Below are 17,626 nucleotides of genomic sequence, written 5' to 3'. Positions count from 1 at the left end.
GCTGGAGCTTGACGCGGGGAGCAGTCCTGGCCGCTGAACCCCACAGGCACCACTGCCAAGGTTGATGTCAACCTCCCGGCTCATGTCCACCGCAGTGGGGGGCCCCCAGGACACCAGGCCAGGGCATCAGGGGGACTGTAGATTTCCCTTCCAGCTGGTTTACCCACCAAACATTCCGTTCTCCGCTTCACTCCCTTGGCACAGACCTGCCGGGGGATGATCTCCACTTGGTTCAGAGAAATTCACCAGCCTGGCCTCCTTCAAGACTCGTGAGCAAACGTGTCATGCGTTCCCATCGCGGGACCTGGAAGCTGCTGAGATGCCGCCTCAACACGTGTCCACTGCCTCCCCTCTGCGGGATCCTTGCTTGTGCAGGAGCATGGAGGGCTGGCCTCCTCCTGCCTCAGAGCATCTACCCTGACCCTTCAGTTCAGTTCAGTTCAGTCGCTCAGTCGTGTCCGACTCTTTGCGACCCCATGGACTGCAGCACGCCAGGCCTCCCTGTCCATCACCAACTCCTGGAGCTTGCTCAAACTCATTGAGCAAGTTGAGTCAGTGATGCCATCCAACCATCTCATCCTCTGTCGTCTCCTCCCGCCTTCAATCTTCCCCAGCATCTTTCCCTTCCCTCTCGGCGCCCTAACCATGGAAACCACTGCAGGTCGCCGCGACTTCATTCTGGCGGCAGAACTGCAGGCTGCTCGGCCAAAGTGTGAGCAACTCCCGACTCCAGCCAACAAAGCTCCTCTCCTTGTTCACCGTTCAGTCATCCACCCAACAGACGTCTGAGACCTACTATGTGCCCAGGTCCCACAGGAACAAAACAGACCCAGTCCTGGCCCTCACTTGATCCATACCCCAACCCTCCCACGGAAATGGCCTGTCACCCCCATTTTACAGGTGAAGATATGAAGGCTTCCCTAGTGTCTCAGACAGTAAAGAATCCACCTGCAATGCAGGAGACCTGGGTTCCACCCTGGGTCGGGGAGATTCCCCTGGAGTAGGGAATGGCTATCCACTTCAGTATTCTGGGCTGGAGAATCCCAAGGATAGAGGAGCCTGGGGGTTACAGTCCACGGTGGTCGCAGAGTCGGACGCGCGACTGATTGCTGAGTACACACAGAGGCTGAGAGATGCCTGGGGGCTTTCCCAAAGCCACGTGGCTGGATTAGGGACTCGGCCAGGGTCCCTGCTGCTCAGGTGTCCAATATCGCCAGCCCCTTTGCCATCTGCTGGTCTGCAAGTCCCAATCACGCACTTGCTTGTTCACCAATCAGGAACAGAGGAGGTGGTGGGCATTCAGGGAGGCGGGTGTGCAAACTGGCCAGGGACTGGTGTGGCGGGACACGCGGGGCCCAGCGCGTGGAGGTGGGGGCAGGCACCTCCCTTGTTCCAGGGACTCATCTCATCCCTCACGCTCCAGACAGCAAAGCACACGGCATTGTGGTGTCCTAGGGGACTTCTCTGACTGTGTATCTCTGCTCTCCCTCAAAGCCTCTACATCTGGCCCTGTCCCTTCCCGGAGGGTCCAGTTAACACCAGACCCCGAGCAGGCACTGCTGGTTTGGACAAAGACCCATAGTCTGTGTTCAGCTCATTTTCCAGGCTTCGCTCTCAGGGTCAATCCACTTCGCTATCGGGACGTGGAGTCCCTGCATCCTCGGGGAATCCAAGGGGAACCCAAGCTCCATCAGTGTGATGGTTCTGTAGCACTCTCCATCTTGCTCTCTGTATCACGCCAACGGCTGGTGTGGGGTTTCTGCATTTGATAAGTCCGCTCTAATATTGAATAAGCTTTATACGACCGTGCGTCCCAGCCTCTCCTGGGGCTCCGATGTGCCCAGAGCGGGTCCCAGGGGCCGAGTTCTCACCTCCCCTCTCGGGCTTTTCTTTCTAACCGTGACAGTGAGCACAGAGGTAATGAGGGAGGCTACGGGGCTGCGGGGAGGTGGCAGTCAGGGAGGGCTTCCGGGAGGAGCTGACACGCTCTGCACAGGCATCTTCAGGGCAGCAGCAAGCGCCCATCACCACGTTCCTCTCCTGGGCCAGGGGCCAGGTCTGAGAAGCGCAGCTCCCCCGGGCCGGGTACCAGCGCAGACAGAGCACGGGGCGCTCAGCCAGGCCCGGCTGGGCGACGGTGCTCACACACCTGGCGACCACCAGCACCCCTGCAGCTAGCGCAGCCTCCAGCAGAGGGCTTTGTTCAGACCGGCTTTCTAAACAGGGAGTTGACGGCACGAAGACCTCAGGGGGTCTGTGTCCCCTGCCCTCAGGACACTCTTTACAGGTCGTCCGGTTCAGGAGCAGGCCTGGCCTCTCCTGCTGTTATGTGTTGGTAAATCAAAGCAGAGCGCCTATAGTCCTCCCCATCATCACCTCCTTAAGGGCTGGCTGTGAATGAAACCGAGAACCACGACGCGGCTCTCTGATCCGGCCCGTCCCGCCGAGGCTGTGGGCAGCCCGAACCCAGTGAGCCGGCTGCAAGGGTCTCCGCACTGCCAGGCCTGAAGCCTCTGCAGACACATCCTTCATCCGTCCTCGGCGAGGCTGCGGTGATACCGGCTCCTTGCCGCGCTCTGGCTGGCATGGGGCAACGAAGACACGGTCCCGCGCCCTGAGGAGCTCACACCCAAGGGCATGGAGGTGGAGACAGACGTGGAAACCCCTTGCAGGAAGCTCATCGCACGGACGCTGGCCCCCGGGCACAGGAATGTTCACCCTGAGACCCGTCCCCAGGCCTGAGTCTATAATTTCACGAGCGAACGGCAGGGGCCCGCTGGGGTGTCATCGCCGTGCGAAGCTGCCTGTGTTCTTAGATTCCCCACAAGCGTGGTCTCTGTGACCCCCGTGCAGCCCCCTGTCCTCAGCTGAGCCCCGGACCTGCCCCGCGGCCAGACGGCGGCTCCCCGAAGCCAGCGACGAGCGCCGCTCTGCCTGGGTCTCAGGCCTGGAACCGGAGCTTCAGCACAAGCATGTGCAGATAGAACTGATCACATGACTGACTGGATGTGTAAAGACAGCCGAACACCAGCCCCAACCTCAGGTTCCTCTCCCACAAGGCTTTGACCCTCCTCCTGCTCAGCGGTGAGCTCTGAGACCCTCCCCAGGACCTGGGTGGACCTTTGCCGCTGCCCTGACCCAAGTCACAGTAGCCACAGACCTCTGCCTGGCTTCCTAGGTTGCCAAGTCTGGGAACCCAGCAGCCAGGATGTGAGGAAGCCCAGATCACCCCGCACGTCCCCCAGACTTGCGAGTCGGGGCGCCTCCAGAGATGCCAGTCCCCAGGGCTTGAGTCACCCCAGGCTTTCTTGCTTTCCAGCTGAAACCACAGATGCCGTGGAAGAGAGAGAAAACATCCCCACGGAGCCCTTTCAGAATCTCTGCTCCTCGGAACCTGTGAGTGTCACAGAACGCTTGTCTGATGCCATGAAGGTTTGGGGCAGTTAGTTACGCAGCCATAGAAAACCAGAACGCCACGCCAACCACCAGCCCAGGCAGCCCCACGCCGCGTCTGTACAAGGTCCCCTCTCCCATCCCTGCGCCTGCCCCGCCTGAAGTCTGTTCCAGAGACGGTAAGGTCACCGCCTCCACAGCCAAAGTCCCATAGATGCTGGCCTTTTTGATCCAGGAAAGGAAGTGCCCAGAGTCTGATGTTACCTTGACTGGAGTCGTCACAACTACCCGGCGAGGTAGACATCGTTACGTACATTTGGCAGAGCTAGAAACTGAGCTCCGGAAGGTCGGTAACCAGCCCAAAGCCACACGGCCAGAGGGGTGGAGCTAGGGTTCAGCCCCAGGTCGGCCTCCCTCCTGGAACCCTCATTTCAGCTCAGTCGCTCAGTTGAGTCCGACTCTTTGTGACCCCACGGTCTACAGAACGCCAGGCCTCCCTGTCCATCACCAACTCCCAGAGTTTACTCAAACTCACGTCCATTGAGTCGGTGATGCCATCCAGCCATCTCATCCTCTGTCGTCCCCTTCTCCTCCCGCCCCTAATCCCTCCCAGCATCAGGGTCTTTTCCAATGAGTCAGCTCTTCACATCAGGTGGCCAAAGTGTTGTGGAGTTTCAGCTTCAAATCAGTCCTTCCAATGAATACTCAGGACTGATTTCCTTTAGGATGGACTGGTCGGATCTCCTTGCAGTCCCAGGGACTCTCAAGAGTCTTCTCCAACATCACAGTTCAAACGCATCAGTTCTTCCATGCTCAAGGCAGCTGCAACCCAGGATCAGCCTCCTCTGCCAGCTGCAGGCTCCACCCACTGTGGTTCTGCCCACGACAGGCTCCACCCATAAAGATTCCACCCAGTCACAGCCCCGCCCACGGCAGCTTCTCATTCTGGGTCCTCAGCCTCTCCTGGGCTGCACCCACCTCCCCTTGCTTTTCAAGAAGACAGCTCCTCGCTTGATGAGATTGCTTTGCTCCCAGCAGCTCTCAGCTCTCTTTGCACTTGCTGCTCAGTCGCTCAGTCGTGTCCGACTCTTTGCGACCCCATGGACTGCAGCACGCCAGGCTTCCCTGCCCTTCACTTTATCTCCTGAAGTTTGCTCAAACTCACGTCTATCGGGTCAGTGATGCCATCCAACCATCTCATCCTCTGTCGTCCCCTTCTCCTGCCTTCAATCTTTCCCAGCATCAGGATCTTTTCTAATGAGTCAGCTCCAATACTTTGGCCACCTGATGCAAAGAACTGACTCATTGGAAAAGACCCTGATGCTGGGAAAGGTTGAAGGCAGGAGGAGAAGGGGACGACGGAGGATGAGATGATTGGATGGCATCACCGACTCAATGGACGTGAGTTTGAGTAAGCTCTGGGAGTTGCTGATGGACAGAGAAGCCTGGTGTGCTGCAGTCCATGGGGTTGCAAAGAGTCAACTGAACGACTGAACTGAACTGAACTGACACTCTTAGAGGCCAAAGTATTGGAGCTTCAGCTTCAGCATCAGTCTTTCCAGTGAATATTCAGGGTTGATTTCCTTTAGGATTGACTGGTGTGATCTCTCTGCCCTGGGACGAGTTTATCACCTTCTGGGTCTGGTTCCAGAAACGGGTCCTGCCTGCTCCAAATTCAACCAGGGCTGCCCTAGCCAGTTCCCACGCAGATGCCACACCAAAATCCCCCAGGCGCCTGGGCCCAGCTGCTCAGCCAGGGAGACGCCAGGGTGGGACTGCAGGTCAGTTGCCCCGGCCCCAGCGACCAACGGCAAAGCTCAGGCAGAGTTCAAGCGGGGAAACCCCAGATTCCTGCTTCATGCAGGGACGGCCCCCCGCCCACACAATGACCCCCCCGCCCACGCAACACCACCACCGCCCAGGCGATGATCCCACCGTCTGCGGAAAGAGGAGCCTCCATGGACTCCCAGCCGGCGAGGATAATGGGAGACCACACAAGGGAACCGCGTCCCCCGCATGTGGGAGTCCTGGCCCTCAGCTCCTCGGAACGTGACCGGGGCCTGGAGAGAGGCACGCCAGTTACAGTGAGGCCACTCGGTCGGTCTATCTCCAACACGACTGTGTCCTGATAAACAGGAAACTGGGGCAGAGACGCACAGAGGTTCGAGGAGTGGAGACGCAGGGAGGAGACGGCCATCGTCACGCCAAGACAGGCCCCGTCCCCGCAGACCTCGGAAGGAGCCCGTGCAGGGGACAGCTCGACCTTAGGCCCCTGGCCTCCAGAGCTGTCTGGGAAGAAAGGTCTGCGGGATTTGTTCCCGTGACCACAAGGAGTGGGAGGCAGGGCTGGGGACTTGCCGCTCCGCTGTCCCCCGAGCCTGTCTTCCTCTGCACAGGGGGACAGTCAGACTGCCCCAGGCCGGGCTTCTGCAGACTGGCACGTGCTAGGGGCTTTGCAGGGGGTGGTGTCTGCTGGTAGAGGGGTTGCCCCCCATCCCGAGGCAGAAGCTGCGAGAACATGGCAGTGAGCAACCCCACCCCTAACCCCCGGAAGCTCAGGCTGCCCATGGGGGGCGCCCAGCTACCTTCGGCTCCAGCTTCTGGCAACTCACAGACTCCTGAAGCTTCGAGCAGCTGGCCCAGGCGCCCCGGCCACCCACGTCCCTGGAGGGTGTTATTTCATCGCCGGAAGAGCTGCCCTTCCTGACCGGTGAGGCATCTGAGTATCTCACGGGCGGCATTCCGGAAGGTCAGGGCTTAGGTGGGCATCTGGGCCTGTCCCCCACCCAAACACAGGAGAAAGCAGAGGGAAGGTGTGAGGTCAGGCCGGGGCCAGGGCTTGGGTCCCTGGACTCCCAGGCCAGAGCCACCGCATGTCCCCTATGTCACCTCGCCGTGGGCCAGGCGGCCACCGCTGGGCCAGCCAGGGACCTCGTCTGGGTCTTCAGCGTATGGCTCAGGCCCAGCTCACAGCAGGTGCCCCATGAATATTTCTGACATCTGATGGGAAACGGGGGTGCGTTTGGTGACTCAGAGCACAGAACGGCGCCCTGCAGGGGTGAGAAGTAACAGTCTGAGTGACAACATCAGCTTTCGGCTCCTGGGCCTAGACTAACGGCCAGACACGGCACTGGGTGATTCCCACCAGTGACCTGGGTCACAGAGCCAGGAGTGGGCATACGGCACCGCGGGGACTGGAAGCCAGGCCTGCAGGACCCCAAGCCCCGGCTGTCAGCTGCCACCAGGAGGGTCTGTGCGTGCTGCACGCATCGCTTCAGATATGTCTGACTCTTTGCGACCCCCATGGACTGTGGCCCGTCAGGCTCCTCTGTCCATGGGATTCTCCAGGCGAGAATACTGGAGTGGGTTGCCATGTCCTCCTCCAGGGGATCTTCCCAACCCAGGGACTGAACTCGCATCTGTCTGCATCTCCGGCATTACAGGTGGATTCTTTACCCACTGGGCCACCTGGGAAGCCTGAGGGTCTGTGAGGGCTGAGCTAATCCTGCCAGGGACCCTCACTCTCCAGGCAGAGTCGGGGGGCACAGCCAGCTGGGGGACTGGCCGATATGCCCCTTGTGCACGCGGGCCCGCTCAGAGTCAGAAGCTGCCCCCCTTTCCTGCCCAGGCCCCTGGAGATGGGGCTGCAGCCTTGGCCTGGAGACACCACCCACCTGATGGGGACCCAGCTGCCCCTCAGGTCACCATCGGCGAGTCCCCGTGGCCCAGAAGAGCCCTTGGCTTTAAACCCAGCAAGGACGGCACAGGCGTCCGAGAGGTCACCGTACCCCTCCCCCAGCCTCTCCTCCTGACCCCTCTCCCAGGAGGACGCTGTCTACCGTCCAGAGCCTGCTGCCGACCCATCACTTAAAGTCCAATTATCCTGTTCATTCTACACATCAGGGAACATCCTCTCTTAACCATTCTGAGATGGACAAACAGGTTCCAAGGACCGAAGCAGCTTCCAGGCCGGAACCGGAAGCCCAGTCTCTCTGAGTCTTGCTCTCCCCTCTGTGTCATGCTGGGCGGGGTTGGGGGTAGAGGAGACAGGCGAGGGGCAGAGGGCAGGGAGGGGACCAGCTCTGGGGGCGGCAGGCCCACCTTGGACCTAACTCGCTATGTGGCATCTTCCCGGGGTGCCCCTGCTTGGCATACCTTCCTGTCCACAGCTGTGTTCATGGACTTTGAGCAGCCCAGCAGCTGCAGGCTCATAGCCTCGGCAAAAGCACCCATTTCAGCTGCCGTCAGCCCAGCACCATCTCCGGTGGTGGAAGGGCCCTCCTTCACCTGAGCCTGGAGCCCAGGCTCTCTGCGTCCTTCCCGGGGCCAGCAGCCCTTTCTTGGGGTCTCCATTCCCGGCCTGACCCTCCTCCAGAACCTGGCCTCGTGGCTCCGTACTTGCCCCCCAGATGCTTGCCTGGTAGACAAAGACCCTCCTCCCCCAAGTCACGAAGCGGCTTCCCGTGACTGAAGCATGCAAGACCCACAGCAACGTTCAATTTAAAACTCCTCCGACCTGCGCCTCGGGGCCACGGCACCTCTGTCCACGACGTTCACACACACGGTTCCAGATCCACAGGGAAGGCCAGCCCTACAACCCTTATGTTTCTCCACAAAGGGTGGACCTTACGAGCCTCCTTGGTGATCTGTGTTGCTAACGAAGGGGTCTCAGCTGGGGTCTGAAAATCTGGGCTGGACGATCCTCAACCAAGTAAGACACCCCACCCACTGGCTTTGGTGCTGCCGGGCCCCCGGCGGGAGTCTGTGGACGGAGCAGGGAGGGATGGGGGGTCTAGTATCTGCTGGGTGGTCCTGCAGGAGCTCCAGTCTCCTCTCCTTTCTCGGAGGGGCCGCTAGGGCTGGGGGAGGGTAACAGGGACAGCAGCTGGCCTGCGACTTCCAAGGGCAGGCTCTGTCCCCAGCGGCCACCCAGAAATACCGCAACTCTCCTTTCTGCCTGGCTGTGGGCTCTGCACGCCAACTGGCTGGAGATGCACGCTCACCTCCTGCAGCATGCTGGCGGGGAAACCGAGGCTCAGAGAGGCTTAGCAACCGGCTGAGATCACACAGCTTGTAACCGGCAGGGGAGGGATTCAAGCCCAGGTCTCTGTGTGACCGGCCTGGTTTCCCGTTTCTTCTGGCTTCCCCACCCTCCCCACTTCCTTTAGCCTTCTGTCCTTTCGCGTGTTCTCCACCTAACCCACTGGTCCAAGGAGGGTGATGGAGGGGAAGCGTGTCCTGTGTGTGTGTCTCGTTAGAACTGGGTGTCTGGATGGCTGTACGTTCATAGAGGTGTGCCCACCACCACAGTCAACTTCAGAATATTTCCATCCCTCTGAAAATAAAGCCTCTGCCTGCAAAGAGGGAGACCTGGGTTTGATCCCAGGAAGGGAAGGTCCTCTGGAGAAGGAAATGGCACCCCATTCCAGTACTCTTGCCTGGAAAATTCCATGGGCTACAGTCCATGGGGTCGCAAAGAGTCGGACACAACTGAGTGACTTCACTTTCACTTTCACCCATTACCATCCCTCCCCATCCACCCCCTTCCCTCTGCTCCTGGCAACCAATGGACCTTTCCGTCTCTGTAATGGGTTTGCCTACTGTGGACATTTCATATAAAGACAAACATACCATACGTGGTCCTTTGTGTCTGACTTCCTTTATTCAGGTTAAGGCTTTCAGGGTTCATCCACGCTGCAGCAGGGGTCAGCACGTCGTAACTCTTTATGTCCAAATAACTGTCCACTACAGGAACATACCTCAAGGCCTCCGGGGTGGTCACCACCTTGGGGCTGTTACACGTAATCTGCTCTGGGCGCTCCGGCACAGGCCCTTTTGTGAGGACGTTCCCCTTTCCTTACTGGTCATACGGTAAGTCTGCATTTAACCATGTGAGGAACTGCCAGACCGCTTCCCTAAGACGCTGCACCACTTCACCCTCCCACCAGCAGCTTCTCCACGTCCTCATCAATATCGGTTTTACCGCTGGTCCTTTTCATCACCGTCGCCCCGAAAGGCTTCCCAGGTGGCGCCATGGTAAAGAATCCACCAGCCATGCAGGCAGCCATACGGGTCCACTCCCTGGGTCGGGAAGATGGCAGGGACTGAAGGAGGAGGGCAGGGCAACCCACTTTCGTATTCTTGCCTGGAGAACCCTCTGGACAGAGGAGCCTGGTGGGCTACAGTCCACGGGGTCACAGAGTCAGACACGACTGAGCACACACTCACCCTGATGGGCGTGAGATGTGTCTCACTGTGGCTTGGGTCTGCATCTCCTGATAGCTGCCGATGCTGAGCATCTTTTCACGTGCTTGTTCACTAGCTGGATATCGTCTTTGGAAAAATGTCTATTCAGATCTTCTGTTCATTGAATTTGGCTTCTTCTGATTGAGTTATAAGAGTTGTTTATATATTCTGGACGGGCTTCCCAGGTGGTGCTAGTGGTAAAGAATCTGCCTGCAATGCGGGAGACCTGGGTTCCATCCCTGGGTTGGGAAGATCCCCTGGAGAAGCGAAAGGCTACCCCCTCCAGTATTCTGGCCTGGAGAATCCCATGGACTGTATAGTCCATGGGTTGCAGAGTCGGACACGACTGAGCGATTTTCACTTTCATGTATTCCAGAAGGGCTTCCCAGGTGGCGCTAGTGGTAAAGAACCCACCTGCCAACGCAGGAGACAGAAGAGATGCGTGTTCGACCCCTGGGTCAGGAAGCTCTGCAGGAGGAGGGCATGGCAACCCACTCCAGTATTCTTGCCTGGAGAATCCCATGGATAGAAGTGCCTGGCGGGCCACAGTCCATAGGGCTGCAAAGAGTCGGACACAACTGAAGCGACTTAGCACGCATGCACACACTTGTTCTAGACACAAGCGCATCCTCTGATACATGATTGGCAGACATTGTCTCCTGTTCTGTGGTTTGTGCTTCCATTTGCTTCATAAAGCTCTCTGCAGCATAAGACTGCTTCATTTTGAAGAAATCCAGTGTATCTTTGTCTTCTTGCTTGTGTAGTTAGTTTCATTTCTAAGAAACCCCCAAGATCACAAATCCTTACCCTGATAAAATATTCTCTTCCAAAAGTTCTACCATTCTTTAACTTTTAACTCTTATTACGATTTTACATAAATAGAGTCACCTCTCCCTCCCTGGCACTTTTATCACAAGATGCCATTTCTTTGTCTATGAGTCTGGAACAACAGGCTTATCTCACTGGGTTTGCGCGGCTTTTAATATCACGATTGTTTTGCCCGTTGTCCGTGAGAGCAGGGCGTGAAGGACACCAAGTCCTCAGCCGCGTGGAGAGACCCGCCCAGCCGCCGGCCTGGAAATTCCATTTGAGAAGCGAACACCGTCACATGTCTCAGCTCCTGGAATGTGCCGGGGTTTTCAGAACAATCCAGTCCACAGTGCAGGTCGGGGGATGTTATCTGACCCCCAGCCAGCCGGAGCTCTAAGGCCAGGAGCGAGACCTCCATGTGGGGCTGTGTCCAGCCAGCCCGGGGAGGCGGGGGCACCCACAGCTACACATGTTGGGGGACAAACATGGAGAGTCTGCTAGGAGGGTTCAGGGCACCCCGGGAGGGAAGAACTGTAAACACCCCCACTTTACGGAGGGGGTCCAGAATGTGCCTCTCCCCCTACCCCAGAGCAAGACAGCGCCCAGACCAGGCCCACAGTGGGGTCAGGCCAGAGGCAGGTCCGGCTTCAAACCTTTGCTGCAGCTCACCCAGCACCCCGGGAGCTGCTTCCTACATAAAATCCCCCCTGAGCCGGCAGAGTGTGGGGTGCTGACAGGGACACATGGATGAGGGTCCCAGATCCTGCCTCCGGACAGACAGAGGACGCCAGAGGCGGGGACTCTCTGCCCAGCTGCCCAGAGACAGGGTCTGCTGGGCACTGAGCCTCATACCAGGACGGAGCCCTGAGGACCAGGCTGGGAGCCCTTCAGGATGGAGGCTGGACCCTGGCCGGAGCCCCCCAGCCCTGCACACCTCAGCTCTCAGAGGCTCTCCCCGCTGCACCCCACCCCCTCTGCTCCGGGGGTCCAGGCTCGTTCCCCTGTGCCCCGCCCCGCGCGACTCCGTCTCCTCCTCCAGCCCCTCCCCCTGCCCCAGAGCTTTCTTCCCGTCATCTGTCATCCGCGTCCGAGGTCGGGGTGGAATGGATTGGAAGCTCCTTAGCGTTTCTTTCTACCTTGATGGGCCCTGCTCTTCGCATCAACAGCAGAAGGACCAAAGTCATGACGATATCTCTTAAGGCCGGTTTCTCAGCCTCGGGCCCAACCGACACCCTGGGCTGGACCACGCTTCTGCGGGCCCGTCCCGTGTACCACGGGGAGCTGAGCGGTGTCTTTGGCCTCAACCGCCCTCCCCAGGGGCCTGTGGCACCCCATCCCCTGCCAAGCTGAGACCATCAGAAGTGGCTCCAGTCAGGGCCAAACACCTCCCACATTCCCCCGGGAACAAAGTCAGCCTTGGCTGAAGACAGAACCACCAGCAAAGAAGCAAAAGGCAGGGGCAGGGAGGCACAGGCTCAACCCAGAGCAGGGGCCCGACAGCATCACCCACCGCGCTCTGCCTGCCCAGACCCTCCCCTTCCCCGAGCCTCAGCTTCCTCATCTGTAAAATGGGTCACCACACAGGGCGGCCACCAAGAGTCCAGAGGAGAGTCGCCGAGGCCAGGCACGAAGTGGGCATGCGTTAGCTCCGGCCGCGTCTGCCTGCATACACGGCAGAGCTCACGCTGCCTCCCCTCGGGTTGGACCCCGGGCTTTCTGGGGGGCCTGGAGACTTCCGGTCAGAACAGAAGCCTTCCTCCCGGGCCGATGGTCAGAGCGGTGAGGGCAGCGTGGGCCTTACCTGTCCCTCCTCCAGGCATCCCCATGGACTGTGACCTCCGCGAGTCCGGCCGGCACCCAGGAGGCCACGGGCGGGCGGCAGCTGGCCTAGGGCTGGAGCCTCTGCGGCCAGCACGGCCCTCGGGGGACACGCCAGAGGGTCACGAGGCAGCCGCCGCGCTCATGCCTGAGGAGGGCCGGGCCGAGCCCTGCCCGGCACACCGAAATAGACTGCCACCCCGCTCCAGAGACGCACCTGTTCCCGGGCGTCCGGGAAAGCGGCTTTGCAAGGGCAGTGGGGGAGGGTCCTGGGGGAGCTGGGTCGGTCTGCGGCCCCACATGGCCCCCCAGCGCTTCCCAGCCCTTGCCCGCATCCTGGGGACCAAGCCCCACAGCTGTGGCCTCTCCCCCAGTCTGCAGACAGAAACCCCCAAAGGCTCTGGGGCGGTGGTGGGGGGATGCTTCCTGTCATTGCCAGCTTCCGGGGGCTCCGGGCGACCCAGGCTAACATTCACATCACTGCCATCTCGGCCCCCGAACTCACAGGGCTGGCTTTTCTCTGTATGTCCCTGCGTGTCCTTTTCTGTCTCTTATATGAGGACACCAGTCACCGGATTTAGGGTCCCCTCTCTTGCAGGAGGACCTCCTCTCCATCCTTACCCTGATTACCCTGCAGAGACCCTATTCCAAATAAGGTCACACGTGAAGGTTCTGGATGGACATGAATGTCGGGGTGACCTACTTAACCCACTCTGCAGCCCCCGTGTGCCAGAGGGGAGGAGACTCAGGCTTGGGACACTCGGGGGGGGGGGCCCTAGGCATAAAGGCAGCGTGAGAGACCCCTCGTCCCCTGGGTGGCCCCTGTGGATGCTTCTCTGCAACACTCGGCGTTAAGCTCTCCGGGGGCAGAAACACCCTGTGACCCGTGAACCACACAAGCAGGAAGGCCTGCCTGGCCCCCAGCACGTGGCCCCTGAGAACCTGCAGGCGTTATCCTGCCTAACCGTGCGTGTGATGGCCTAGTGGCCGCGGGCCAGAATCCCACAGCGGAGAGGCTCAGTGGCCACGCCCTGGAACACAGGTCATATTTTCCAGCGCTCAGCTGCAGCGGCTTTTGGGGTGGGGGGGGCCACGTCAGCCCTCCACCTGCAGCCAGCAGAAAGCACCTCATCCGCTCGGCTCTGAAGAGTCAGAGCGGGTGCTGGCCGCCGGCGGGGACTCTCCGGGTCTGATCTGACATTCGCTAACCACACTAGGTCTTCCCTGGGGGCTGACACGGTAAAGAATCTGCCTGCAATGCAGGAGACCCAGGTTCGATCCCTGGGTTGGGAAGATCCCCTGGAGAAGGGAGTGGCTACCCACTCCAGTATCCTTGCCTGGAGAATCCCATGGACAGAGGAGCCTGGCGAGCTACAGTCCTTGGGGTTGCAAAGAGTCAGGCACGACTGAGCGGCTAACACTACACGACTGATCGCACTGGTCTGAACCTCTCCGCCTGGTGGACGGGGAGCGGGGGGAGGGGGTGGTAAGCACAGGGCTGCCGGCAGCTTCACGCCAGGCCAGCCCCCGGGTGGGTACGGATGACGCATCCCAGGAAGAGAGTGACAGCCCCGCGGGCTTACAGAGGAGAGCTTCTCTCCACTCATCTATTCTGCAGCTTCTATGCCTTGCGGTCTGTGCCCAGCTCAGGGCTGAAACGACCACCGCGTTGGCGATGGCGACAAGGACAGCAGCCCCCGCTGAGCCCCCAGCCAGCCCCACTCCCGAGGCAGGGATCGTCACGTCCCTACTTGCCCCGTGAGGACACCGAGGCAGAGACAGGGGGAGCTGGGCCAGCTCTAGTGAACAAGAGAGACTCGCAGGCTCTGAGTCTGAGAGTCAGTGGGAGAAGAAGGGAAACCCGGCGACTGGGGCTTGACCAGTCGGTGATACGACCAGTCGGGGTATCACAGGAGCGGTGGGCGCTCCTGGGGGGCTTGAGGGCACGCCCCGGCAGAGAGAACCCAGGGTGACTCAGAGACCAGCAGGTGGCGAGCTGCTCGACTCCGGGACGGACGTTGGAGAGGGGAGACAGTGAGCTGATGTTCCCGGCAGGACGACACTCTCCGCCACATGAGGCTCTGCTGGGGTGGGAAGGTGGGCAGCGGCCAGGGCAACAGACCTTCCATCAAAAACCCTGGGTCAGTCTCACCCTGAGAACGAGGGAGGCTGGGGTCTGCCCAGGCAGAGAATCACCGTAGGAGGAACCACGGGTACCGTCCATTCACAGGGCAGGCACTGCTCCCGCCCGGACTCAGCGTGGCTCAAGGCCCCCTCGGAAGGACTGCCTCCCTCTCCCGTGCATCCCAGCGAAGACAGCTTGGACGTGAACCCCAAGCCCACTGCTTCCTGGGGAGCACAGAGGCCAGCTGGTCTTGCCTTCCAGCCTTACCTCCCCAGGGCTGGCGCCTCCCCCACCAGGGTCTCACCCCGGGCCTGATGCCTCCTGTCCATCTGGGCTGGGGGGGCCAAGACCCCTCTGCATGGCACAAATGGCCACAACACTGCCAGAAGGGCCTCCCAGGAGATGGGAACCGTAGGCCGGGGGCTCCTTGGCCCCTGGGACCCTGGGGCAGAAATCCGCCCCGGGCCTGGTTCAGCTGGCCTGATCTGGTGTTCGCTGACCACACTAGGCCTTCCCTGGGCTCCGTGCCTCTCCAGGTATCTGCCTGACCGACCCTCAGCTCCGGGCACCTTCCCTGCCCACCCGGCCTGGCCTGCACCAAGGCCCCCATGGAGCCCAGGGCCCCCCACCGCATGCCATGACTCACCAGTGAGGTGGCTGCCAGGCCCGTGGGAGACTGCACTTGGCTTGTGGGGGCACCTCCCCTGCCCACAGAGGTTCCAGGGGTCCGGGACCCACGGCCTCCTCTCCCACGGCCTCAGGTGGTTTCCCAGGACCAGGGGTGGGGGGGCTGCCTGGGCCCTGCCCCTCTTCCGTATCTGTTCCGGGGGGAGGGGGCAGGAGGGGCAACAGAAGGCAGCACCCACTGGGAGGACGGGCCAGGGCCGCCAGCGTCATCATGGGAGATTCCTGCCCCGCGGCCTCTCCAAAGTCCCCGTGTGCGCTCAAGGCGGAGGACCAGGACCCCGGTGAGCCCAAGCTAACGGTGGATGTGCACGTCCCCTCCTGGGATGGCGACCAGCTGGGGCTGTGGGGGAGCGGTCCCCCCACCCCGGACCCTACAGGATGAGCCCGCATCTATCCCTCTGAGGATGCGGGGTGAGGGGTGAGGTGGGACATTGTCCCTTCCCCACCCGGAACCTTCCAGACTGATTCTCAGGGAGAGCCGCAGAGAGGCAGAGCTGAGCCCTGAAAACCCACGAACGGCTGCGTCCAGGGCACGGGGACCAGGCTTTGCCGCCGGCGGGCAGCTTCCACACGGTTCCAGCATCAGCGCACAGAGAGGCACGTCTGCCAGGCGGTGGCCCCACATGCACAGGGGTGCGCGCCTGCAGATGGACTGGGTCCGGGCCCCCCTGCTCCCGCCCCCTCACCAGGGTCCCCTCCGGAGCCAGAGGGCTCTTCTGGCCCCGTGACTTGGCGTCAGCTCCCGCGTCTGGCTTGGTCACTGCACGCACGCAAGTGGAAGTGACCTCCTGTGGGCTCAGGCGTCACACAGCTCCCTCCGCTCTTCCTGCACAGAGCGCATCCCCCAGGCCAGCCCGACGGTCCCAGGAGGAAGGTGGAGGTGGGACAGGGCCAGCCCCCTGAGAGCCCGGTCTGGTCAGCTGAGCTGACCGGCCAGCCCACAGACCCCAAGCCAGGATAACTGATTGCCGATTTAGCCTCTGAGCTCTGGGGTTGTTCATTCCACGGCGTACTAGTTTCCTGTAAATCAGCACGAACTGGTAAAACAACAGTTCTGGAAGCCGGAAGTCCAAACTTGGCACCACGGGGTTGGGATGCAGGTGTCTGTGGACAGGGCTCCCTCGGGGCCCGGGGGGAGAAGCCTTCCCGCCTCCTCCAGCTCTGAGCGGCGGCCGGCATCCTCGGCTCGCCGAGGCATCACTCCACCTCCACCCGCCCTGCTGGCCCGGCCCCTTCTCCTCTGTCTGTCTGTCTGTAGCCTCCCTCTGCCCCTCTAAGAGTCACTGTGATGCCTTTAGGATATCATGCAGATAATCCAGGATAATCTCCCCAGTGCAGCCTCCTTACCTTAATCCCATCTGCAAAACCCCCATTTTTTTCCCCAAACACTCACAGGTCCTAAGATGAGGATGTGATGTATTGGGGTGGGGGAGCATTTTTCAGCCTGCCCCCGACATAGCAATAGTTTATACGATATGTGAATACGTAACAGATTTTTTTCTTTTCACCAAACAATACTTCGCCCTATTACTTGGGATGTGCTCTGCTATTTCCCTTTCTTTTTCCAGACTGGGTCTGTTCTTTTTCTATTCAATTCAACCTCTTATGTAACAAAGGCTGCTGTGACCCACTAAACCGATTTCACACCCACAAATGGGTCGCCACCTGCAGTGGAGAAAGTTCCATCCTGACTTCTACGCCTGTACCCCTGCCAGAGTAGGGGGACCAGGCAGAAATGACGGTGATTTAAAGAAGAGAGAGAAACACGCTCTTTCTGGACACAGGGGGTGGGTGGGACTGCAGAAGCCTGGAAGGACCCCCACACGTGAGGACGTGATCCAGGCCTCCCTGCCCCGTGGACGGTCCTCCACCTGTGGCCGCAGCAGGCTGGCTCCAGCCAGAAAGGCAAGGGGGAGGGTGGTCCCAGGCGGCTTCGGTGGCCCCACTTGCATCCCCGAGCCCCTGACTGCCCCCCTCCCCGCACACTCCCTGCCCCACATTCCAGAAAAATTCTTCACCCCTAACAGCCCACTCTGTGTCCACACAGCCCCGAGCCTTCCCAACTGAGACCCACTTGCATCTTCATTGCCGAACGCTGCTTAAAAAGATGAGGAACAAATGAAATCAAGGGTTTGAAAACTTTATGACATGTGGGTCCTGGTTTTTCAGGTGAGTTTAAGGCAAGGAAGACACCAGTGCTTTCTCAGGGGCATAAAAATTAGCTTTGAAGGGATCTGAGACATCGTCCAGTCCCTGGACAAGGATTCCTTAAGACCCAGCCAGGCCTCTCCTGAGCACTCAACCCCCAGAGCCATCGGAGTGCTGGACACCTCCACCTGGAAGTCCTCCAGGAGCCTCACGGTCGGAAAAGAGAATGCCTCACCATGGCCACCCTCCCTCGCCCCCTCTCCCCACCCTCCAACAGGGCCGCGCATCCCACACCCACACCGCCGCCCAGCTGGCTGCCCTTCTGAAACTCAGGCAGCCTTGTGTCTGCCGCCGGCTCCATCTCTCAGCCACTGTGTGCCCTGGGCCCATTGGCTTCAC

At 60.2% G+C, this 17,626-nt stretch overlaps 1 protein-coding gene across 1 annotated transcript in view; it reads right to left on the bottom strand.

The window, feature by feature from the left end:
• The window catches only part of ABLIM2 (actin binding LIM protein family member 2), a 131,236-nt gene extending 118,852 nt beyond the window's left edge, over positions 1-12,384 (bottom strand). The window contains 1 exon segment of the mRNA XM_043906090.1: positions 12,251-12,384. Coding sequence (XP_043762025.1) covers positions 12,251-12,275 — 25 coding nt within the window. The 5' untranslated portion in view covers positions 12,276-12,384.
• Between the last annotated feature and the right edge of the window lie 5,242 nt (positions 12,385-17,626).

This window comes from Cervus elaphus, chromosome 6 (assembly GCF_910594005.1).
Source record: "Cervus elaphus chromosome 6, mCerEla1.1, whole genome shotgun sequence".
Lineage (NCBI taxonomy): Eukaryota > Metazoa > Chordata > Mammalia > Artiodactyla > Cervidae > Cervus > Cervus elaphus.
Note: the sequence above shows the minus strand (reverse complement) of the source record. Positions and strands in the feature narration are given on the sequence as shown.